Source organism: Pipra filicauda, unplaced genomic scaffold (assembly GCF_003945595.2).
Source record: "Pipra filicauda isolate LSUMZ 115617 unplaced genomic scaffold, ASM394559v2 scaffold157_size4220110_pilon, whole genome shotgun sequence".
NCBI classification, from domain to species: Eukaryota; Metazoa; Chordata; class Aves; order Passeriformes; family Pipridae; genus Pipra; species Pipra filicauda.
Genome location: NW_024104073.1, coordinates 221,514 through 246,003, shown reverse-complemented (window position 1 = coordinate 246,003; position 24,490 = coordinate 221,514). Strand labels below are relative to the sequence as shown.

At 38.2% G+C, this 24,490-nt stretch overlaps 1 protein-coding gene across 1 annotated transcript in view; it reads left to right on the top strand.

Annotated features, from left to right (window-relative positions):
* The first annotated feature begins 471 nt into the window (after positions 1-471).
* TTK (TTK protein kinase) overlaps positions 472-24,490 on the top strand; it is a 34,500-nt gene continuing 10,481 nt past the window's right edge. Inside the window, exons 1-12 of the mRNA XM_039379128.1 lie at positions 472-506; positions 9,251-9,395; positions 9,641-9,866; positions 14,054-14,160; positions 17,836-17,979; positions 19,401-19,509; positions 19,636-19,711; positions 19,793-19,893; positions 20,430-20,529; positions 21,275-21,371; positions 24,052-24,215; positions 24,314-24,450. Coding sequence (XP_039235062.1) covers positions 9,251-9,395; positions 9,641-9,866; positions 14,054-14,160; positions 17,836-17,979; positions 19,401-19,509; positions 19,636-19,711; positions 19,793-19,893; positions 20,430-20,529; positions 21,275-21,371; positions 24,052-24,215; positions 24,314-24,450 — 1,406 coding nt within the window. The 5' untranslated portion in view covers positions 472-506. The remainder of the gene's footprint in view (positions 507-9,250; positions 9,396-9,640; positions 9,867-14,053; positions 14,161-17,835; positions 17,980-19,400; positions 19,510-19,635; positions 19,712-19,792; positions 19,894-20,429; positions 20,530-21,274; positions 21,372-24,051; positions 24,216-24,313; positions 24,451-24,490) is intronic.

The following is a 24,490-nucleotide window of genomic DNA, read 5'->3' as shown; positions in this document are numbered from 1 at the left end:
AGGATCCCTCGAAGGAAAAGGTAGAGACGTCACCTTAAGGAGCTGGTCAGGGCACACAACCCCGCTGTTCTGTTACAGCTAATGAAGCTTCAAAATATAACCTGCCATCGCTAAAAGAGGAACGCTTTCTCAGACACACAGTTCAATAAGGTCCCGCTAACTCCTTTCCGTGCCCTGCGCTTTGCACCCAAAACCTCTCCGTCCCTAACGCGCCTGCGCACGAACCTCTCCCGCTCGGACCCCACAAGGCGCCGGGGCGGGCGGGGGCGCGCGGCCGCTCTCCTCCAATGGCGGGGCGTGTTTCCCTCCTGTGGCCAATCAGCGCTCGCTTCCCCCCGCTCTGACCAATGGGAAGAGCGCTCTAGGGGCGGTGGTCACATTCGAACGGAGAGCGGCGCGCGCAACCCTCGGCCGCGGGGAGGGAGGGCCGGGCTGGGCCGAGCAGAGCAGAGCAGAGCAGAGCAGGGTACAGCAGAGCACAGCACAGTACAGCACAGCAGAGCAAGGTATGACCGGCCGGGCCGGGCAGTGGGGGGGTAAGAGCAGACAAGCCGGCGGAGAGGTATAAGAGCCGGGCCGGGCCGGGCGGGGGAGCGCAGCAGGGCGGTGAGGGCGGCCGGGCCGCGGGACAGCGGCGGTGCTGATATATCGGTGGGGCTGCAGAGGCACTGGGCAGGGCCGGGCTCCGCGGCACCCCCTGGGGCTGCGGCCCTGCGGGCAAGGAAATCTGGTGTGTCTGTTCCCTTCCCGCACCGCTTCTGCCCGCGGCCTTTGTTTATGCCGCGGGGCATCACCTGCCGCGCTGCTGCTAAGCCTCTCCCTGTCCAGCCCTGTTTTGCATATTCGAGTTTTATGTTTTCTGTGTCCGACGTTAGAATTTAATGCTTTCCTATTTCTTTTCATAGGTAGTGTTACTAATTTTTTTTAAATCGATGGTGTTTTCTCTTAGCATTGGGTGGTTTTGTTTTCCTTTTAAGAAAATCCTGATTTAGGACTTGCAAACAAAATCAAAGATAGACTATATACTTGTGTAGGTTTTTTTTTTAAAGCCTGAGTAGATGCTTCAGAAACACCACGATTCTGTGTATTTTGGGAAATAGTTGCTGGATAAAGGAGAGGCTTCTCTTAGTGGTTGCAGTAGAAGCGAGTTATCAACTCTATCTAGGTAGGGAGCTAATTTTTAATCTTGTAGAATCCAGTCTTGGGATCAGGATGGTATGTGGGATCAGGGTATATATGTGGCATGAGGGAAGCTGAAGTTGGAGAGGATTTGGAGGGCTTTGCTACTCATTTGAAGTCATGTTTTGATGACTGCTTATGGAAGAATTTAGCTTGTCTCTTTCTTATAACCATTTTTTAACATCTGTCTGAATCAAGGAAAAGTTGAAGGATTTCTTTCATATGCTTACCATTGCAATTTGCTCTTTAGAATTTAGCCTAAAAGCTTGTATGGTTTAACAAGGTCTTCTACTTTCGTGACTCCCATGGATTTTTTAAAGACATTCAGCAGTGTAAAGACTGCTCCTTCATATCATTAATAAATACTAGCTTCTGAGGTAATATCCACAGAACACTATTTGATAATTGGATGGATGCTGTGTGTTTCTGAAGATGGTTGTATGTTGTTCTAGCATGTTCCCATTCTTGCTTTGAACCAAGGTGACAAGATCCTGGAGGCAGGAACTTCTAAACACTGAAATGTCCATATAATAGACCCTGATGTTCAGGAAGGGTCCTTGGTAATACTGTAGTGCATTTATGTGATGTTGATGTAACTGCACTTGGAGATAGTTCTGCTTCCTGTAACAGACAGGATTTCCTGTACTACATGCAAGAATATGTACCTTTGCTTAAGTGGTGGGCACTAGTAAATGATTACTGGAATATGCAAACAGAATAATGGAAGTGCTGTAGAAAAAGGTGGCCACAGTGAGTTTTCTCTTGTTTGTTTGTGATAGGAAGGGAAGGATAGTGGGGGGGGTGGGTGTGGGAGAGGGTGTCAGAAAACATATGCATGGCTAAAGTTCCTGATTTTGAGGAATAGGTGTCATTTCACCTCTTGTACATAGAGGACTTACTTGAAGTTCATCATGTAGTATCTTGACAATAGTAGATGTTTCAATCAGGCCATATGAACAAAGCTAAACAAATACTTAAGGTAACGGTGTAGCTACAATGGTGTGAACATATAAAGAAAATATAAGTAATAGGATAACGTTAATTTCCTTTACTAGGCTGATCAGTTCAGTTGGAGGATAAAAGCCAGGTAAACTCTTGGGCACTTGGTTAAAATTCTTACTGCCCTCTATACTTCCTTGGGTAGACAAATGCAAAATATCAGTAGATTCCAGGGGTAAGAACAGTGTACCTTTTTGTTCAATAACTAAAAAGTGTTTTTGTACTTTCTTAAAATTTGCATTTGGTGAGAAACTGCATCTGGCTTCATTTGGAAACTGAGCAAATAGTGAAACTGTTTCAAGACTGGATGCTATTACTTCTTTTTTTTAATCAATAAATATTTTTGAGTGTGTTACACATGAAATCTTATGACTAACCTGTACTGCCCCTTCATCCATTTGCAATGTATATGGCTTTTTAGTATGTCCTTTGGCTCCTTGTTTAGTGGGTCTGTGTGAAGGGTTGAAACTACTACACTGTATTTAGAGGTAGTTCTGTATCTTCCTGATCTTTACATACTTATTCTCCATTTCTTGGTTCCTTGTCCCTAACTTTGTCTCTGGATCTTGGGTGTGCTGCAGTGTAGTTGTTGCAGTTGGAAGCTCAGTTCCTGTTGAGTGTGTGTGTAACAGCCTGTGGCTGTTTTAGATCTTTGCTGTCTTTCAGATTTTGAACACACAGCCCAGTGAAATGGATGGCAAATGCTTTCTTTAAAGGTAATCATGCAGCAGATTAAGAAAAAAAGGAAACTTTGAATACTTGCTTGTGGTTGAACTTTGGCATGAGTAGAAAGACTACTGGCAAATCATGACAATACACAGGCAAATATGCCATTAGTGTATTTTTTTAATCTCCAAACATCATAACAAGCTGATACATTTAGAAGTGCTTGCCCTCATCCACAAAGTAATCTTCAAGCTTTTTTGTTCTGTTTTTATTGCTATATAGGAATATTTTTACTGATTTAATGAAAACTGTGTTTCTGGGATGTCATAAGCATGAGGCAAGATTACAGGGTTTACTGATTCATTTACTTTTCAATGTCTAACCATTCAATTTCTGATACACAGGCACTTCTTCAGGATTGGAGAGCTGCCTTTCTTGGGGCTCATGGGATCATCTGAGGTAGTCTAACCCTCATCCACCTTACCTTTTTGACAAGTGTAGTAGTTTGTTTGGATACATGTCTGGAATAAAGACAAGTGCCAGAAATACTCAAGCACACAAAATATCTTTTATTACAGTGAAAATAATAATAATGGTAATAAACTTAGCAAGAGGAATTAAAAACTAAAAAAGGATACAAAATAACTGCCTTATCGGGTGGCATTAAAACAAATACTACAAACAGCATTTAATACAGTATTAACTAGTGAAAAGGGATACCAAAAAAGGATCTTAACACAATATTATGGATAACACGATACTGGTTAGTAAAAAGGGAAGCTAAAGGAAAGATACTATAAACATAAAAGGGGAATTAAAGGAACACTAGAAGGATATTAAAAAGTTTGTTCTCTCAGTTGCTTCCTATCAAACTGTGCTTACCCACACAGACAGGCCAGGGCTGTCAGGATCTGCAGCAGCTGGTCGGTGCCCGTGCTTAGCGGGCGTCCCCGCGGAGCAACACAGTCTCGGTGGTAGGATGAATATCGCTCAACTCAGCAGTCCCGACACCCCATTTTTATCAGTTCCACACTACACTACGTAGGGCCAGTACGTAGTATAAGGTGATGCCTGAATGGCAGCCAAACACCACCTAATCATTACCTCATGGCAACAGTCTGCGCATGCCCTACTTGTAGGGCAAGGGGCGAGCGACACCTGCCCACATAATCTTCCTCCCATCATCATCTTTCTCACCGCTATTTATGACCTCTACCATTGTGTTTCAAGGGTAGATATATCTATCTTGCAGTATGTAGCAAACCCAAGGAAGAACTCAGCTCTGATAATAGGGGATATCAAGCTGACTTGCTAAAAAGCACAATGGACCTTACAATTAGCTTGTGCCATGAAGTTACATTGTACCATACCCTAGCTGGTTTCACATCCTAATATGATTCCGTTCTCACGCCTCTATGCTCCATTGATCATCTAATTCAAAAGTACCCCCCTTACATACCACCGCGTGATCAGTGGTAGCAAGAGGCTGATAACGAACTACTCGAGATTGTAATGCATTTAGCTTGGTGTTTATCATTCGACGTACACATGTTAGTATACAGGGAATCATACACAATATGCATGTTATTATACATCCAACTATTGACAAACCTGTTAACGCTTTTCATAACCAGGGCCATCCCCATTTCCAGTCACCAAAGAGGTTTCATTCATCATGAACATGTAATTGTTGAGTAAGGGCTTTTAATTTCTGGATGCTAGCATGAACAGATTCAGAATGATCACTTAAATTCATGCAGCACATGCCCTCAAAATCTTGACAGCCATGTCCCTGGGCTAACAATAAAAAATCAATAGCAGCTCTATTTTGTAAACTTGCATGTCTAACAGAGTCTACATCTGTGAGCAATGCACTCAAAGCAGCAGAAGTAGCATTAGCTTCTTTAGCCAGCCAGCATCCTAATTTATTTAAAGAAGCCAAAGCACGAGCAGTCTCTATCTGAGATATTATACTAGCAGTTATTCTTTCAACCTTATTCCAAAACTCTACATCAGAGTTACAGTCCGGAGTAAATCGCCGTGTGCTACGTCTGTGTCTTCTTAGTTTAGGCAAGGTTACACTGCGAGGATGAAAAAAGGTTAATTGTCCAAAGGTACAAGGGCCTCCTACAGCCTTTCCCGGAATACCTTTCCATGCTCTTTGTCCACAAATGAGAAACAGATCATTTGGGAGACCTATCGCATCAGATCCAGAAATAAATCGTTTTTGCAGTCTTATTGCACCAAGCTGATGCGTTCTGGTATAAAAATGTCAACTCCTCCTTCATTAACCTTGGTACCTGACGTATAGTTTAGGTAAAAGCATGGAGTTGCAGTTAACGTCCCTAAGATGTCCAGCTTTTGTGGTTGAATGGGTAAAGCAGGAAAATTATGCATGTATGCTAAAGACTTAATATACCAAATAGCGTCCTTTCCGCTTTTAACTCGCTACGATGCCTGGCACCACCAAAGAGGTTGTTGAGTTCCTGGATGTGTGCAGTTTGCTAACACGATCTCATTACACAGAGTTCCCCACCAGTAGTTATCAATGGGTACTCTAATCAGACAGGTGCGAAAAGGACTCGTGGGAGTTACCATGGTCACACATATCACGTCCATCTTCGTCACGTTGGCCAGGGTGGTCCACACATTGACATCTAAAACAGAAGTCAGCAAAGAAGCAAAGTATAGCTGTATCTTTCTGGAAGGTACAGTTGGGTCTGGAAAAGGCCCTGCTGCTCTGCACCCTCAGGGGAGAAACCAGCTCCTGGGGGCTGTTGGATTCCATCCCACCACGTGGTCCATGGTTGGACCGTGACACTGGTGAATGACTGGAACAGCGTATTGATGAAGTGTCATTTCTAAAAATGTAAACAACATAACAACTGAGTAACAGTGAAAATACAGACAATAATATAATCGTGTCCATCCCCAGTGAGGAGATCTAAGTGGATTACAGTGGTCATTTACTTGGAGTCAACAGTACTTGAGATAATCTTTTCCTGGTTGGCAGACTTAGTTTCTAAGTTTGGACAGGTGAACAGGTGTGTCTAATCGTATGGGCCCGGACAACACAATGAATCTCAGGAATTTCTGCAAAATATAAAGTCTAGTACAACCGAACTTTTCATTTCAGAATTTTATAGTCTGGATTCATCTTTTATAGTATGAAGTGGTTGACTGCCAGTCACACATTTATAGGCCTGTTAGGAGCCATCACAGGCAATGTATATCTGGAGTTTGATGCAACACCAGACAACATCCTGGTCTCACCAACCACTCCCACAGAAAGCTTACACTCTCTGTACAGATTCCAGGCCTCATCGGGGGCAAACCGCCCTGCCCCAGTTTACCCCTGACTGCAGTCAATCCCCCTTCACCTCATGGAGTGATAGTACAGGTTATCTCTTGCCTCCATGCTATAAAAGAATTTTATCTATCTTCACATTAACTATACCATTGAGTGTGAAATCATTTCTGCACTTAACTAGAATATTACCAATTCATCATAAGAAAATTGTAAACATGATGCAAGCCAGAGCCCATAGGGAGGTCCACAAACATCAGTCCTTCATTTGCAGTCTTGCCAACCAACTTTTCAACATAAGCTTTTCTTCTGCGAGGCCCAGCACCTCACACATGGTTATTTCACAGTCACATATATTCTTGTATAGACTTGTAAGCCAAAAGGTTTCTGTCATTTGTTGATTCCAAATAATTCTTGCCACCTGCTGTAATACTACTGGGACAAAACACATACAAATATGAGCGCTGCAAAACAATCAGTGTCTGATTTAGAATTCCCAAACCACACCGTTCTGCCTGATCTTCACAAACATCACTGGTGTGACATGAATAGCACAGAAACGGATCATTCTATACAGTGATGACCATTAGGCTTCAGGATGTTACAAGTTTTATAGTTTTCTGTTGTCTTCTTTCCCCCCTTAGTGGCATGTCTGCCCCATCCCAGGAGACAAAACCAAGCACAATTCCAGTCCTTCTGCACACAGCATCACATATGTCCTTCACTTCTTGAAGCCAGGGCTTAGCTTTAACCTTTACCTTTAACACTGCTGCCAGAACAACTTGGCAGCACACAGTTCAGGAATAATATTCCAATTCTGATTGTTGCTTACCAGTAATACAAAACAAAGCATACAGATTGTTGGTGCAACTCATCTAAGAAATATAAACCTTCTTATCTCTGGAATAGTAGATCCAGGGATCCGTTGGGACACGAGACCTGCTATGCAGAAAAGAATAACCAATCCATCTTGTTGTTCAAGATACATGACCTGCACTGAGTAGGCTAATGCAGGAGTAATCATGGTTGTGGTAGCTATATCCTCCCAGCCTCTGGCCAGGACATTGTTCATTACATGAATCACAACATCAGGTGTGGACAAGACACACAAGAGACAGGTACACGATAACTCATTACACCAGTTAGCAAAAGTTAGTAGACACAATTAATTATATTTAGGATATGTTTTTCTTCCATGTGATATTCGGGCTGGTCTTGTGCTGCTCAGCATTCACTGATCTCTGTCCAGAATTCTTGCCGCTCATGATAAGGTTTCATCAAACATGCTGTAAGCCAGCAGGGTCCTGTGGGAGACAAAACACAAACAACTCCCCCCTTCCAAATACTAACAACTTAATGTTTACTTGAGGTGTCATATTAGCTCTCCTCATTACAACAGTATAATTTTATCAAGTTTTATCCCTTACAACAAGGCATATCCATTCTTCAGGAAAGATTTTCTCCATAGTAGTACACATTGAACCTTGAGCAGTTAAGCAGCACACTGGAAATGTAAGTTTGATGCATACTGTTGCGACTTTAAATCAAATTTATGCAGAAATTTATTTTTGTCTACTGTATTTGGCAAACTATCACTGCAAGAATAATGAACCTTTGACATTGGTGAGGAAAATATAGTCTGTTTAAAAAAAACAAAATCCATCCAACTGTAAGCAATTACAGTTGTAATGAGAGGTTGAGGTATTACTGAACATGAAGTAACTCTCTTTTGGTTATCTTGGTGCTTCAGGTTATGGAGAATCTGACTTCACCTATACTTGGAGGGAATGGGTAGTGTTCAAGGACAGATCTCTAAGGACATTCTCACCCACAAAGAGGAGATTGGAGTATCTGATTCCCCGTAGTCCTTTCTACTGTATTTTCGAAAGGCAAAACTGCAGTGTGTACCAAAATTTTCCTTATGAAATGAATAATTGTCATCTTTAGAATGGCATGTGGACAGTCTTTGCTGTAGTAATCATGTACATAATTTTTAGCAACATGATCTCCAGAAGATGGGGCAGTTTACAGACCCACTCTCAGAACAGCCTAAGTTGACTCTTAGGGAGAAACAGATATTAAAGGAAGTTCCAAACAAGTATTGAAAATTACATTGAATAATGAATAATTAATAATTTATGTTTTTGAAGATAAATGAGGAGGGTTCTTTTTTTTTGTCTCAGCTCAGGGAAATAAAAATTTTATTTCAGATACTACTCATTTAGCATATAGTCTCTAGCTTTCATAATTATTTTTTTCTGTCCAGGTCTTGCTTGCAGCTATATTTGGGGGGATGCTTGCTTCTGCTTTAGTTAGACCACTGAAAATATTTCATTTTGTGAAGGAAGGGACCATTTTCAGAACTTAGTGCATTTTTTACTTTTCTGCAAAAATATTCAAGTTAGGTCTTAAATGTCTCTCCAGACTCTTAAGGTGCTAAGACATCTTCATAGATGGTACTTTTGCCAGATTAAGTCTTGGAGTTTACACAAAGAAACTGTACTTTGAACCTGCAAAACTTCTATATAGACAAGAGCAGGCTTAATATTCTTGGTGTGCCATTTCTAGTACAGGATGAACATGAAATATGGCTACTATTGCTAGATAAGCAAGCTCTATAAGTACAATAATCTTTCTGATTTATGGTCTCTGCTTGTGGAAAGCTGAGTGGTGCTCTTAAAATAATGCCATCTTGTAGTGACTAATGCTCTAAAAATTAATTGTCAGAATTCTTGAGAGTGGTGCCTGGTTTATTTTTTAAATAGTGGGGTCAGAGGTGAATGAACTTAATTTGTCCCAGTCAATTCTTTCTCTATCAATAATTCGTCTAAAAGTAGATCTAACGTTTCTGAGCCTTCCGGCAACTTTTCATTGACCTTTTATACCTGAGTACCAAAGGAACAATGACCAACAATTCACTGTAAAACTAAACTTACTCTTTCTTTGAACCTATTTAATCTGTCCAAAGTGCATTACCTTCTTGTTTCTGGGCCAAGCTGCAAATTATACAGGAGAGGCTTTCCCATGGTAATTCCAGTGAAGGTGAGCTACAGTAGGGTTCTTTAGTAACTTCCCTTTTTTTTAACCTTGTGTCTGCAGATGGAGGAGGCGGACCTAAGTGAAAGAGGATTGCCGCAAATTGCATCAATCATGAATAGAGTTAGAAACTTGAAAAACAAATACAGAAATGAAGACAATATCACAGATGAGCTTAACTGTACTAAAATCTCAGCTGATACAACAGGTATTTGGTTTTGTTATTCTTTTGTCATTCTGGCAACAGATCTTAACTTAGACTGAGTGAAAAGATTTAGCATTCACTATTAAGGACCACAGAGTAAATTTTGTTCCTCTTTGTTTCTTAACTGTGTTGCTCAAATCTTGTTTAAAAAATAAAATCAGTAATTGTCTTGTGGGATAGCTTATAAGAAGTATTTTCTTCCATTCATATATGCCTTTTTAATCAATCACTTTTTGTTTTTATGTCAGATAACTCTGGAACTGTTAATCAAATAATGATGACAGCAAATAATCCCGAAGATTGGCTATGTTTTTTGCTTAGACTAGAGAAAAAGGGTGTTCGTCAGATGGATGTTAGCCTACTGAATAGACTCATTGGTCGTTACAGTCAAGCGGTGACTGCATTGCCTGCAGAAAAGTACAGTGAAGATGAGAGCTATGCTCGCATCCTCGTGAGATTTGCTGAGTTGAAAGCGTAAGTATAAATTTTCAATATAAGAACTCATCGTTCTGTGCTTGAACTATGACAAAAATACCTTGTTTTGTAAGTGGTTTCTGCAACAAATTATCATCGAGTGTGTATGTCTTCTTATTGGCTGTTTGAAACTGAGCAGCTTTGGTGAGTCAGCTTATCAGTTGTCTCCACAGTGCTTGCATTTTTTGTATATGCTAATAAGCATATACAAAGATTGTTTGGAGCTGTTTGATTTAGAGGTGTTAACACTTTCTTTTTTCTTGGTTCTATATGTAAGGTACATGGGAAAAAGCAGGAGACTATGTTTTTTCAGTTTTATACTACTATGCTTTCTCCCTTGCTAGTACTCAGCACAGTTAAATTAAATTAGCTAGGTTAGGATAGGAAGAATGTCTCAGAACACTGTTCTGTACTTCCATACTTGGAAAATTAATTTTGATTGTAGTCATTTATTGCTTTATTCAGTCCAGACTTGAACAGTGTGGTTGTTCAGATGTGTTCAGACGTAATTTAGGGCAGGGTTATAATGTGATTTTTTTCCATAAGGGGTTCTTCTGAATTATCTTGAAATATCATCACAGCAAATGTTTTGATGAAGAACTGCAGTTGAATATTGCAGCAATATAACAATTATTGCTGAGCAGGTAGTCTTCCAGTGAACATGGCTAGTCTTTTTCTTGTACGTCCTTCCTCTATTTGACTCTTTGGCATGTGGCTTTGTCTTCCTTTATAATTGTCTACTCTTTGTACTGTCATTTACGTGGGTCTTGCTGCATCTGTTTACTAAAAGCGTACAGTGGAAGTAATCTGTTGAATCCCCTGTTGAGAAGCAAACAGAACTGAATAGTGGCCTTCTTGTGAAACCTTAGTATCTTGAAGAAGTAAGGTGTTTATGTGTAATTGGAATAAAGAATCTCTTCCAGAAAGACTCCAAAGATACTGAGAGATAGCATTCTAGTTTAAAGGTTAGTTGCTTTTCCTCAGAACAGAAACTGTGTAACACAGGCTTCTGGATCATACTTTGTGGAATTTCTTTTCCAGAACAGAAATTGGAAGCTCTTATCCAGTCACATCTTTTGTCTCGTTATAGGAGAGTTTAAGTTCAGAAAGATTATTTCCCTAGTCACTTGGATCTATTTCCACTTGATCCTTAGAACATGACTTGAAAAGCAAATACTTCTAAGGTGTATGTAAGAGTTCAGTATTCTGTGTGTTGTATTGCAGAAAGTAAAACTGAAGATGCTGTCAGTTAATATGTCCAGTTAATATGTATGTTAATGTGTCAGTTTGTCTAGTACTATGTATTTTGTCTCCGCTTGGTTTTAGCTCCTATCAAAGAAAATCCTGTCATCTCATGACTTCCTAGAGTGCTTCTGGTTTATTTTTTTAGCTATTGCAAGTAAAGCAACACTGATAGGTGCTCTGATGATGCTGCCTTTGGTGGGAGAAGAAATACACTTTTCAATAGAGTTCTGCTTGCTGTTCTCCCACATGTTCCATCTAAACAAGGTGGAAAAGAAAGTCAGCATCACAAACTTCAGCACCAGTGGCAGTAGTTTGAGATTTTGGTGTCTATTGCCATCAACATTTTCTTCTGATCATAGAATCATAGAATGTTAAGGGTTGGAAGGGATGTTACAGATCACTTAGTTCCAACCCCTTCTGTCATGGACAGGGACGCCTCCCACTAGACCATGTTGCTCAAGGCGTCAGTCGACCTGGCTTTGAACACTTCCAGGGTTGGGGCATCCACAACCTCCTTGGGCAACCTGTTCCGGTATCTTACCCACCCTCATAGTACAGAATTTCTTCCCAATATGTAGCCTAAATTTCCCCTCTTTGAGTTTGTACCCATTATTCCTTGTGCTATCACTACAGTTCCTGGTGAAGTGCCCCTCTTCGACTGCTCTGTAGCCCCCCTTCAGACACTGAAAGGTTGCTGTGAGGTCTCCATGCAACCTTCTCTTCTCCAGGCTGAACAGCCCCGATGTTCTCAGCCTCTCTTGAGAGGAGAGGTGCTCCAGCTGTCTAATTGTCTTTCTGGCCCTTGTCTAGACTCTTGCCAACAGATCCATATCCTTCTTATGCTGGGGGTCCCAGAGCTGAACACAGTGTTTAAGGTGGGGTCTCACAAGAGTGAATTAGATGGGGAGAATCACCTCTTTTGACCTGCTGGCCACACTGCTTTTGATGTAGCCCAGGATACATTTGGCTTTCTAGGCTGTGAGTGAACACTGCCAGCTCATGCTGAGTTTTTCATCAACCACCACCCCCAAGTCTTTCTCGACACAATGAGTAGGTGTGAAATTGGATTATTCCATTCTTGGCACTGGACCTTTATTGTCCTGGTATCTTCTCTAGCTGCAGTCTGCTTTGCCGGTACCTTTTGACCAATTATGATAGCAAGGTTATCTGAAGAACCTTTGAATGTACTCTGAAATAGTCAAAGGCAAACAGTGCATCTGTATTGTACATTAATCATGCCAGACCTGCTCTCACATAATGCTTCTGACTATAGCACAGTGCCACCAAGTGTGTGGCACTTGATGCCTATTGCTAGTGCATTGGGTCTTGTTGTTTGTATTGCTGTCCAAGCTGTTGCTGCTTTCTGTTGGAACTTAAATTTTAACATACTCTTGGAAAGTGAGGGTAATTCATGTTACAGCCTTATTTCTTTTGCTCAGACTGCCTGCAGATGGGTTATTCCATGCCTATCTTATTGCTTTGGGTGATCAGAGATGAGTTCACTAAACCTACTGGAGTCTGGTAACATGCCTAAACTATGATAGATTATCTCATTCTTAATTCCACAGAATTCTGCTGAAAATATGTTCTCTTTAGTTTTCCATGTTGTATTTTTCTGTACTTTTGTTTTGAACCATTATCATAAATCTTTTCATCTTCCCACTTTTAAGTGGTACCTTTGCTTACCTGTTGAGGCAGGTGGAATTTTGAAAAGAATTCCTTTATCTCTTGATTATGGATGTTGCTAGTAAAAGTGTTATGCTCCTTTTTTTAATAATAGTAAAAAGAGAGAGTGAGTTCGTTGCAACATAAGGTTAATTTGTTATTTCATACTGATGTAGATTTAGGCCTTTTGTATCTTGATTAGTATTAACGTAGGCTGTAGTTCCTCTAGAATATTTAAATGTTGGTGTACTGTGTGCGAGCACTATCCTACTTAGCAATCTATGGCTGAATGTAAAACTAGGATTAAAATTTGGTGAAAGTAAACAAACTATGCAGTGTGAAATATCTTATCTGGACTTTGTGGCTTAGTCTCTACGTTTTGAAGTATACCATGCTTGCCACTGCTTCTTCTGGCATGTCTGCAGAAAATAGACTTAATCCACATTGTGCTACCGAATTTCACTGATGAGACTGTGTTGTCTAGGAGTAGGGGGAAAACAGTGAGTTACCTACATCTGGTAAGGAGTTGGTGTTCCCACAGAACCCTTAATAGAGGTGGTTATTGGATAAATGCTCTCATTGTGTCCTGGTTTTCTGGTCCTGTGGTATTTTAGATGTACCTGCAGAAATAACTTCTTTCAATGACCTACATCTCTGCTAAGGGAATCTGACTGTTTGGGTACAGTTGCAGAGGCTCTTCATTGTAGAACAGCTCATAACCTCTAGCAGAAGTTTGGAGTTCAATATTGCTTTTATGTAAGGAATTGCTGCAGGCTATAACTAGTAGTGTATATAATGTTTCTTCTGACTTGATTAATATGATACATTTTTGCATTCTTGGTGTTCCTAAAGCAATCTCCTTGTCCTCTGCCTTGCAACCTCCTTGTATAGGAGTAGTTGTGTCTACAAGAATGGTGATGTTTCTCTGGAAGGGCTACTGGTGGGTGTTCTGTACTGGTTAGTGGGCGCTCCGAGGGAAAATATCGGCATATTTTGAGGCATAATGTAAGCAGTGACAAGGAATGAGTCCTTCAGCTTTCTCTTCTGGGTTTGAGCATTTTCTGGATTTTTGGGAAGGTTCAGCTTTACGTATTTCATTTATTAGCTTTCTAAGGTATGTTGCGTATTTGTAGTACACTGATTGCTCTAAGGGAGAGGAAAATCTTTAGCTATAGATGGATTGTTTTTCCAGAGTTATCTAAAGCCATTATTCAACACATGAAACTTGTTTCTCAAGCTCTTCACCTTTTATAACTATTAATATGCTGCCTTTACAGTCTTCAGGATCCAGAGGAGGCACGGGACCAATTTCATCTGGCCAGACTGAACTGCAAGAAATTTGCTTTTGTGCACGTGGCTTTTGCACAGTTTGAGCTATCACAAGGTGTGTAAAAAAACTTGTTTGGTGTTGCTGTTCTGTGTTGTTCTAGGTTTTGTTGTCATCAGCTTCTTCTCTGTTACATTATTTGCAAGGAAACTGGTAAGTATTAAATCAGAAAGAAAAAAAAGCTGGATTTTCTTTTTTTGAATGAAATTTATTGAGAATGTGAGTTCATTTTTGAATGAAAATATGCACAGCAGTGTTCATGATAGTTTTTTTTCCTTTTTAGAAATAACTTTCAAACAAGATGAAAACTGTCAGTATTTTCTATTTTTTTAGCTTAGATCTTGCAGTGGAAGGTTTTTGAACAAGGCTCTTGCTGCATTGAAGAGCAATGCTCAAATTTGGGTGGTGATTTCCCTTAGATACTTTGTTTGCTTGTGGAACAAATTCTGTCTTCTTCCAAACAGCAACTGTAGATTCTTGATATGTTTTTTTTTAAACCAGAATACACTATCAATGTGCAATTTGGTTGCCTGGTACTTGGTAGCAAGGCTGTGTTGCCTGCCCGTAGGGTATTTTTGGGTTTCTTTTCCTTCCATGGGTGATTTGAACAGTGATCTCTGTCACCCTTTTTATTTCTTCCTTTAACATCTTTATCTATACAGAAAGACAAGCACATCCCATTAAAGCTGTTTTCTTATTTGAAAAGAAAAGGCTTGGTGGATATATCTTAATTTTTTTTTTTGTGATTTGTTTTTCTTCGTTTTGGTGGGTTTTTTTTGTTTTGTTTGTTTGTTTGTTTGTTTGTGCTTTTTTTGTTTGTTTTTTTTTTTTGTATCATGCAAGCTGTTGTATACTGCCTAGTATGAGAACTTCTCCCCAAACTTAGCTACAATAAATAATTAAATGAAATTAATCTGCCTATTCTACACCCTGGATTCTGAATACATTTTACATTTTTATTTCTCTTCATTTACTTCTGTTTATTTTCCACTGGTAGTGGTTTTCTCTATAAATTTTTCACTCCAGTACTACTTTTTAACTGTATTTTAGGATACAGTTTAGATGTTCAAAGGTGTCCCATGACACAGAGCCATTTTGTTAAAATCAATAATAGATACTCATTTATCCTCTCACATCTTCCAGTTTTTCTTAACTGATAAGTTTATTTGTAATGGAGCAGGACAGTCTGTGGAAACCCTCCTCAAATACATGCTATGTAAAATAATTGATGGAGGAAGTTTACTGAATATGACTCTACAGGATGGGGAGAAGACAAAAATTTGCATATTGTGACTTGAAATTACAGTCTCTCTGTTTCACATAAATCAGTTATCTGACCAGTCTTGTTCTAATATAATCTTGTGGTATTGAACTTCTAAACAGTATTAAATAAGCTAATTGTTGCTTAGTGTAGCTAATAATTTGCTTAGTGAGCACTGTATGTTTATTTAAACAGATAATAAGACACTAATACTGCAATAATAAAGATATTGTTAAATAAGTGTAATAAAACCTATTGTGTAATTTAAGTATAGAAGTATTGCTACAGGTTACCAGTGACTAAATTCATCCTGTAGCTGTGGGATGTTTTCATGCAATAGTTTATCTTACTTTGACAGCAAGTAGTTAACGTAAAATGAAGTCCTAATCCCAAAGGAAATAAGCCAGTTATGATTGGCTTTGTGTCTCCGGTGTGCTCTCTGATTTGTATCTGTTACCCTTGAGCTGATCTAGGTGTCACTTGGAAATGTGTATGAAGCTGTAGTGTCCCTGCTGTGTGCTTCAAAGAGGATTAACGGAACATGTGATTTGTACAGTGTTACTTAAGAGTGCGGGTCCTTTTTCACTGAGTGTGTCCAGCTTAGGCCAGAGGGAAAGGAGGAAAGTACTGCTTTGTTGCCTCCTCATCCCGGTCATTTCAGCAGTGTTTTGGCACACCTGTCAGTATTTCCCTTTGCATTAAGAATGCAAAGTTAATTGTACATTCACTTCCTTGGCTCACAGTTTTGCTCCAGATAAAGCTCAAGTTGAAGTTATGAAATTAGAGTTGGTAAATTGATGTCGATTTCTTAATAATTGAATATTGATGGTCTGAAAATGGAGTACCATTTTGGTTTTGGGTTTTTTTTACTTAAATACTAACTACCATTTCATTTAAATAGGTCAGATGAGGATCTGTCTTGTCCTTACTTGGGTGACTTGGATAGTATACTTGAAGCAAATTTTGCTGTGAATTGGTCAGAACTCGTAACCGTAGATAAAACTCTGCTTTTGGCTATGTAAAATGTTATGCTAAGGTGGATAAATCAGGCTTTTGGTATGTGGCAAAGTGGACTGATTGAAACTCAGAAATACTTCTGACTTTTGTGCTGTGGATCCTCATCTGTTAAGGGGGATGAAGCAGTTAATTTTTCACACGGGTGTTGGTGTCACGCTCTTTCTTACTCAATGAGACATATAATAATAGGAGGGATTACTTTCGAGTAGCAGGTCTTGTTGAAGCAATGTGTGGTTACTAAATATAGCCAAAGGTAGAACCACAGAATGCTGGTTAAGGATTCTTAAAGCCCATGCACTTGCTAATGATTTGAGAGAAAAAACAGTGTTTGACTATATGGTTAAAACCAAGTTAAAACAAATAAGCACAAAATAGATTTAAATGGAAACATAGCCAATCTAATTTTGGTGTTTCCTTGTTTTGGTGTCTGACATCACCCATTTAGTATTCTTAAAATAGGTTACTTAAAGCATGAGTTCTTAATACATACATTGCAGTTCCCCCAACCTGAACTGCAGGCAGCATTGACATCTAACTTGAGTTACTGGTGGGGTTTTGAGTGCTGGAGACATGGTGCTCTTAAATATGCTACTGTATAATATTAGAAATAATTAAGTATAAATGTATGTGGTACCGGTAAGAACAAAGTGGCTGATGTTCTGCTGCTTTGAAACTGAGGAAGAACAGCATTTGAGATTTCAGGGGCATTGACAGCTGTAACAAAATATTGCATCATTTTGCACTGATGCTCTTTAAACCAGGGAACATATTATGGTTGCAGTACTCTTCTTTCCTTATTTGACTTTTACTTTTTTTAATGGTTGTGTGCGTACGTGTAAATTGACGGCTTCTGATATGTTTTGTTAAAACACTCCCTTTTCCCTCCCAGCTCTCTTCAATATTATCTGCTTATGGCATTTAGCAATGTCTGAAATTGTAATGAAACCATATCTTTGCTTTTCACTCCTCTTTTCTTAACTGTAATGCTGCCTGGACTAGTGATGTTTTATTTAATAGCTGCTTTTAAATTTGGTTTCTTTTAAGTGCATTAAAGATGTTTTATATATGTAATAAAATTTTTGTGTGGTCAGATCTAAATGGAAGTTCATAAAAGTTGTATTTCCTTGCCAATACTACAGAAAAAGTAGATTTTAGAATATTTTGTACTTCTTTATAGTTCCTGTAACACTAAAAAGTACTGAAAATGCATATTTTGTGCCATGGTGTTCAACTTAATGTGAAAAATTGACTTACATGATTCACTTTTAACTTGTTCCAGGCAGTATCCTTAAAGTGAATATGTAAGGGGAGAAGTGCCTCATGAACAATGGTTTCATAGAATGATGTAAATATAAGATAGCATGAATATAACCAGCTCATTAAAAAACAACATTGCCCTGGTGTAATTGTTTTTCACTTACTTGATTTCTAACTCTGTGTTTCTTACTACTTAGAAAATGAGAAGAAGTGTAAGCAGATCCTTCAGAAAGCTGTGGAGTACTCTGCTGTTCCACTAGAAATGTTGGAAACTGCTCTGCAAAACTTTCATTTGAAAAAAAAGCAGTTACTTTCAGATGAGGACAAGGAGAATTTAGCAGGTAACTGCAGTTTCTTAAAATATTAGTTGAGTTTATACCTATTGTAATATTAGATTGGAAAAAAATCTCTAGTGTTTTTCCCTTCCAGATAAGAACTCAGAATCTGCTATTGTCTAATAAACAGATATATTTATTTATCTTATCAATCTTACTCCATCAGTACTCTTTTTTTATCTTCAGTGCAGTGATAGTAGTTCACAGTGGCCATGGGATAGTGGGTTCTGTAATTCTGCAGAGGGTGTTCCTCTGACTGTCATTACATATTTGTAGTTTGTAATAGAGGCTTACAGCTGGAAGTGTGAAATAAGAGCTGCTCTTGGTAGAGAAGAAATAGAACTGAAGCATACAGACTAAACCATACAGATAGATTACTTGGAGGTGTATCTTCTGACACACTGAGGAAGTGCTGGTGGTCATTTCAGTGAAGTCAAATCTGGGAAAAATAATCCATTTCAACTTTATTTTACATATGGACAAAACCTATGTGTTTATCAGTACTAAAGTGCTTGGCTATATCGTAAAACATAACTGATCCTGATTGCTGGGTATATAATTCAATAAGGGAATAGTTATCTCTTGAAGTTTTCAGGAGATAAATTTGTTTGGAGTGGAATTGAGCAGAACACGTGGTTTGACTTAAATACTGAAGTGTGTGTAGCTAACTCTTCCAAGAGTGTTGTCAAACACTTCCATGTTTTTGCATTGTATAAGGACAGAATGTAATTTCCTTAGGGATATATTTTCACAAGTGTGGTTTGAGATTTGCCTGTCTCCTATTGAACTAACCTTTGAGTGAAATGCTAGTTGGGTACAGGGAGAAACTCAAACATTTAGGAACAGTTGTAATATTCAGATATAGTATTAGTTTTTAATCAATTTTATTTTCTGTCCTGTTCCAATTTAGCTGAGGGAATGCCTCTGAGAGAACACATGGCAAAACCCTGTGTGCCAATTAGGAAGCAGTGAACTTTGGGGCAAGTGTAGGCTTATTTAGTTTTTCACCTACATGAGCTTGTAACATTAGGTATTTTTGTAAAATGCTAAATCGTAGCTGAGTTATTTAGAGATAATATTCAATATATGTTTTATTTTCACAAAACCCATTAGTAATGTAAGCAGGAGTTTAATTGACACTTCCTTATAAGATTAATGTGCAACTTCATATAACTTTTGCCAGAACTTCAATAACCAAGCAAGATTTTCTACTGGATTAACATGGGCTGGTGAATGATCTGAATGCTTGATATTCCCTGACCTCACACAGCTCATAAGACCACTCTCAAATTTGCTATCAATGAAATCAACTGATTTAATTTAACCCAAATAATTGCTTAGAACAATTCAGTTGAGTTTACCTGATATGAATTAGGGATTATTCTCAAGTGTCTTAATCTGAATGATTCTAACTATTTTCCTTACAGTATCAAGCACACAGGAGTCTGGGCTTCAGAATATAGTTGGAAATCACAGAAGCATAAAAAGGAATGATTCTGGTGAAAATTCTTCTACTCTTAACAAACTGTTTTCTGGGTAATGTCTTGATTTCTTATTTAATTTCTTAAAACATAATTTAAACCAAAACCAAACAAGCACACTACAGTGTCGTTTGTTTGGTTTTGTGTTTATTTTTTGTGATTTTTTTTTTTTTTTCTTCAGGGAAGAAAAGTCCCAGGAACTTGGTGCTCTAGTTAATTATCACAATCCATTGAGACCACTAAACAAATCTAACCAGGTAGAACATGTAATGTTTTCTTAAAAATCTTCAACTCTTCGTTCTGCTTTACACACCTGATAGCATTCCATTTGCTCTTAGACTTGCCCATTTGGGAGGGTTCCTGTTCAACTACTGTGTGATGATGGTGATGATGTGGAGAATTCAGATGTCATCCCACTTACGGCTAGTGTTATGAAGAGGTATGGTTGTTTGGTTTACTACAGCACAACAGATTTTAATACTCCTTTTCAAGATTGGTTTATTGGTTAATGGAAATGTCAAATGCTAGGAAGGTTAAAATTGACCTGAAGATACTGGTCAAATAGTCATTGTAGTTGCAAGAGATATGGCAGTATAACCTACTTCTGATCTTACTACTCAGATTCCTTGTATGAAAGCATACAAAGATAAATTACTTGTTCCAACTAATCAGCAGGGTCAAAAGAAATGGAGATTCAGGCAAAAATAAATTTTGTCCAAAATATCTTCGTCTTTGCGTATTCCAGTTTTTAAAATTAGATAAAAGATAGTCTTATAACTTTCAAAATATTTTTAAATCCTCATTTTTAACAGACTTCTTTGTATTCTTTCTCACTTCTGTATTAGAGTAGACCCACTTTTCTGTATATTTGAAGCTTGTAGCCAAAAGTCTTCACACAACTACCTTTTTCATCTAGTTCACAAAAAGGCCATTGTATGCTGGCGTGTGTTGTAATTAACAATGTTACTTCAATAGGCAGACATCCAGCTCCAAATGTACCGCTTTTGTTGCACCTTTTCCACCATCAGAACCAAAATCTGATGGGTGTGATTCATATGACCTGGGAGACTTACAGGTAACTTAAATATCTTTAAAATATATATAAGGAACTCATTCTGGCTGTCCTATGGTATTAGAAAGAAAGATACAACAACACCTTTTTCAATTCAAGAAAGAAAGAAGGTATAACTTCCCTTTGTTGAGTAATCAGTAGTAGATAGAAACCTTCATTGTGGCTTTTAAATTTGAAAACTATTATGCCTAATCAGGCATTAAGAACTTTCTCTAAACAGTACCTCTGATGGGAGCAATAGGGGTAGTGTTAGAAATCATTATATGATTTGTGAAGAGGGGATAAGCAGATTTTAACTTGACTATGGGAACTCTTTCAGATGTTGTCAGGAGTTTTAGCATGAGAAGTACTCTATGTAATGAATTCCATTTAACTGAGTTTTTAAGTGCTTTATGGAGCTGTAAATTATGGCTTTTGATAGAGCTTAGTTTTCAGCTATAGCCTTGCATTTTCATGTCCCATATCCTCCTTTCCCAGAAGAAAATTCCAGAATAGAAAGCATTTGGGCCTTTATTACAGAAACTGGATTATGGAAATTCAGAGGGTTGATGTATTTCAAAGTAGCATCAGTAATACTTGTCTGTGTAACCTGCACTGTTTTCTGAAGCATATTTGAAGATGCTTTGTGGCGCATCTCTCATTTAATTACCATAAAAAAATGTCTTTTGGATACTGCTCTTGAGTTCTTTGATGCTTTTAAGATGCTTTTTATGTTCTTTAGTCCTTACAAGAAAAAACTTCCTTACAGTTGCAGCTGTTGAATGAGGACAGCTTAGAAACCGCTAACAATTCAACTGTAACCCTCAACCCCCAAGTGGATACCAGTCTTGTGAGGAAAAGAGAAGGTAACTATTAATGCGATGTGTGAGTAGTTTGAAATACAAGAAGCATTGAGAATATGCTGTCCTGTATTTTTAAAAAAAATTCTAAATAAAATTAATAAATAAATTGCTAAATAAAATGTTTTTCAAAAAGCAGAAGTTGATCTGATTGGAATTGGATTATTTAATTAAATTTTGGCTTTTTGCATTTTTTTGGGAAAAATATAACCCCAAAGCCCACAAAAATCCCAGCTGTGACACTGTCTAAAACTGGAGTGCTGGGCTTGATGTAAAATGCCAATGTATAGTGCTAATTCACTATGTCCTTACCTCTTGCAATACATATAAGAAATAGGCATCAAAATAGCAACAGTGCAATCTTAAGATTTGCCAGCCTGAGAGTGGTGTCAGGAGTGTCAAATTACAGTGCTAATTTATACTACCAAGAAAAAAATTAGAAAAATTCAAATGAAGTACTATAAAATCCTTGAAAGGTCTGTTTAGTTTTTAATTTTGGTGGGTTTTTTTGGAGACAGGTTTGCTTTTCCTATGACTTTTCTTGTGTATGCTCCTAGTTTACCCTGTAGATGCTATAGATCTAACTTGGTTTGTTGAAGCTTAATCTTGAGATGGTTTTGGCTAAAGTAAGCTTAAAAAGGTGAGACACTGTCTTTCACTTAAGAAGGTGCAAAACTCCTACAATTCTCTATGAATGCAGAATATCTGCACTATCTGTTGCTTTCAGCACTCTTCTTTTTGTCCTGTTTACCCATTAGATTGTGAAACTCTAGGTAGCTTTTTCTGCTGCTGTTTATGTATCGGAGACTATTTTCTTATTTTAGGATTGTTCATGTATTTGAGTTACTTATTTCTACTTTAGTCAGCCCTTTCTTGTGTTTTTCTTGGTTTCATCTGTTAAGTGTCTGTTGTCTTTGGTCAACTTCACTGCCCCATGCACATTTACTTATCAATTTTTAATTTATGTCACTTTGAGCATTAACTTGTGTAATACTGTGTTTTCCTCACCTGAGTTTCATCACAGCATAGGCATACATCTTAATCTTTGGGCTAAGTGTACATTAAATAATTTAATGTCATAGTTACTTTCTTATGAGGATTCTCAAAAGTATTAAAGCACTTTGTCAAAAGGCAAATTGCCCTTTTTTTCCTATATCCTGCAAAAAATCCTGAATTATTTTCACCTTTTTTTTTCCGTATACTCAGTGCAATCTAGTTTGTTAAATTATGTTGCAGGAGTCCATTTGTTTGAAAGAATGACACTTGTACTAAATAAATGTGTACTCTTTAGAGGCTTATTAAATTTCAGTGTCAATCAAATGTGCTATTAACATTTTTAATTACTGTAAATGCTTTTGCTTTAAACAGGTTGATTCAACCTTAACTGTATTATCATTTTTAGAATTTTAATCCTTTAAAGAAATCTAGGTTCTACTATCATTTGAATGACTGAGATATTTACTGCATTATTAACATACTTTTGGGGAATTATTTTAAAGTTCTTTTAAAAAGAGGCAGTTTGGTTTATTGAGGAAATTAACACTTCAGTAGATGTTGGGTTATCTAATGCATAGGTTTGGATTATTGTGTGAAGTCACCTTATGACATACAAATACGGTTGGCAAAGAGAGCACCTTACATTGTGATCTTTCTGGGAAATTTTATGACCAACTCAGATTTATAGCGAGTATTTCAGGGCTAGAAAAGTTCAGAAGGTTGCTACTAATGATTTTCCACCAGCACCATGCAATATGGAATGCTTGTACTGATCTTTTACAGTTACTTGCTACTTCAGTGTTTCATCAGAAATCTAGTTCCCTAAAGTGGCTTTCTGATCCTGCTGAAGAAATTAGGTGAAAATGTCTAATGTTGCAAGAGTTGGATTTAGGATTATGTATATGTATGTATGTATTATAGGAAAAAAAAGGATTTCATTTGAAAAATGGTGATTCCTCAACTTCAGTGTCCCCTCAACTTCCCATTGAAATATTTCTAGCTGACTTGGATTGGGAACAGTTTGGGGTTCAGGTCATACTTTCTCTGTTTGTACTTCATTCAAGCTTCCAGCTGAATTGCACTCAACTGCTCATCATGGGGTGCTGTTTTCTAGTCATTTGAAAATAAAACTGAACAAGCCTGTGAAGGGACACACTTAGACTGTGCTGTTTGCAGCCTGCCCTGTAATCTCCCACCAATGCAATGTCCTGTTACCTCTGCAAAAGGAATCCTGAGGTGGAGCATGCCACGTCCCTTTGGGCTTCTGGCTTCAGTCATTGCACTGTGTTATAGGCTGCCTATTGTCACAAGTAACAGACTTCTAACTGGAAATGTTGCAATAAGCTTATCTTCAGTGCTTTATAAACCTGCTCAGTGCTCCAGGATGTTGTGGTACAAATTGTTAACATAATCATATTCTGTGTGTTGGTGAAGGAAACAGTGGTATCTATTGCTGTCACAGTAGCATCCTAGGGTTTTGAAGAAAGTTGCCAGGTTTGTACACTGAACTGAATATGAATCCTGAAGATTATAATATTTTTTAATGTCTGATTCCAGTAAATCATCTGTTTATTCTGATCTAGAAAATGGGGTAAAATTGTTCTAGAAACTGTGGGATAAATCTGTTAGAATCTGTTTCAAGCATGAAATATCTAGTCTTTTTAATAATCTATTGTGTTTTTTTTTCCAGAAAATAAAGTTCAGTGTCAGGAGCAGAAAATACTAGAGTCCAAGAGACTGGAAAGTTTTGATAAAAGCTATAGAAAGCAGTTAGATCAGATTAAACTAAACTGTGTTAGCACCAGAAAAAAATGGCCAGTTCAAGAAGCATCAGAGAAAAGCTGCTATAGAGAGGTAAAGTAACAGGAATATGTAGTGCATGTAGCACCAGCCTTCACGTGTTGAAGAAATTAAAGAAATAAGAAATTAAAAGCTTGCTTTGTCCTTTGTAGAGAAAACCAATGAACCTTGAACAGTCTGGTCATCCCGTTTCAAAAGGATTATCACCACCAGATCCTGTTTCTAAGAGAAGTGATCCACCACATGGTCGGGGAACACCAAGCACCATGTCTAGTGACTATATGGCCTGGTAAGCCATGTCTCTGAGCTCCATGCTCATGAAGGGTAGG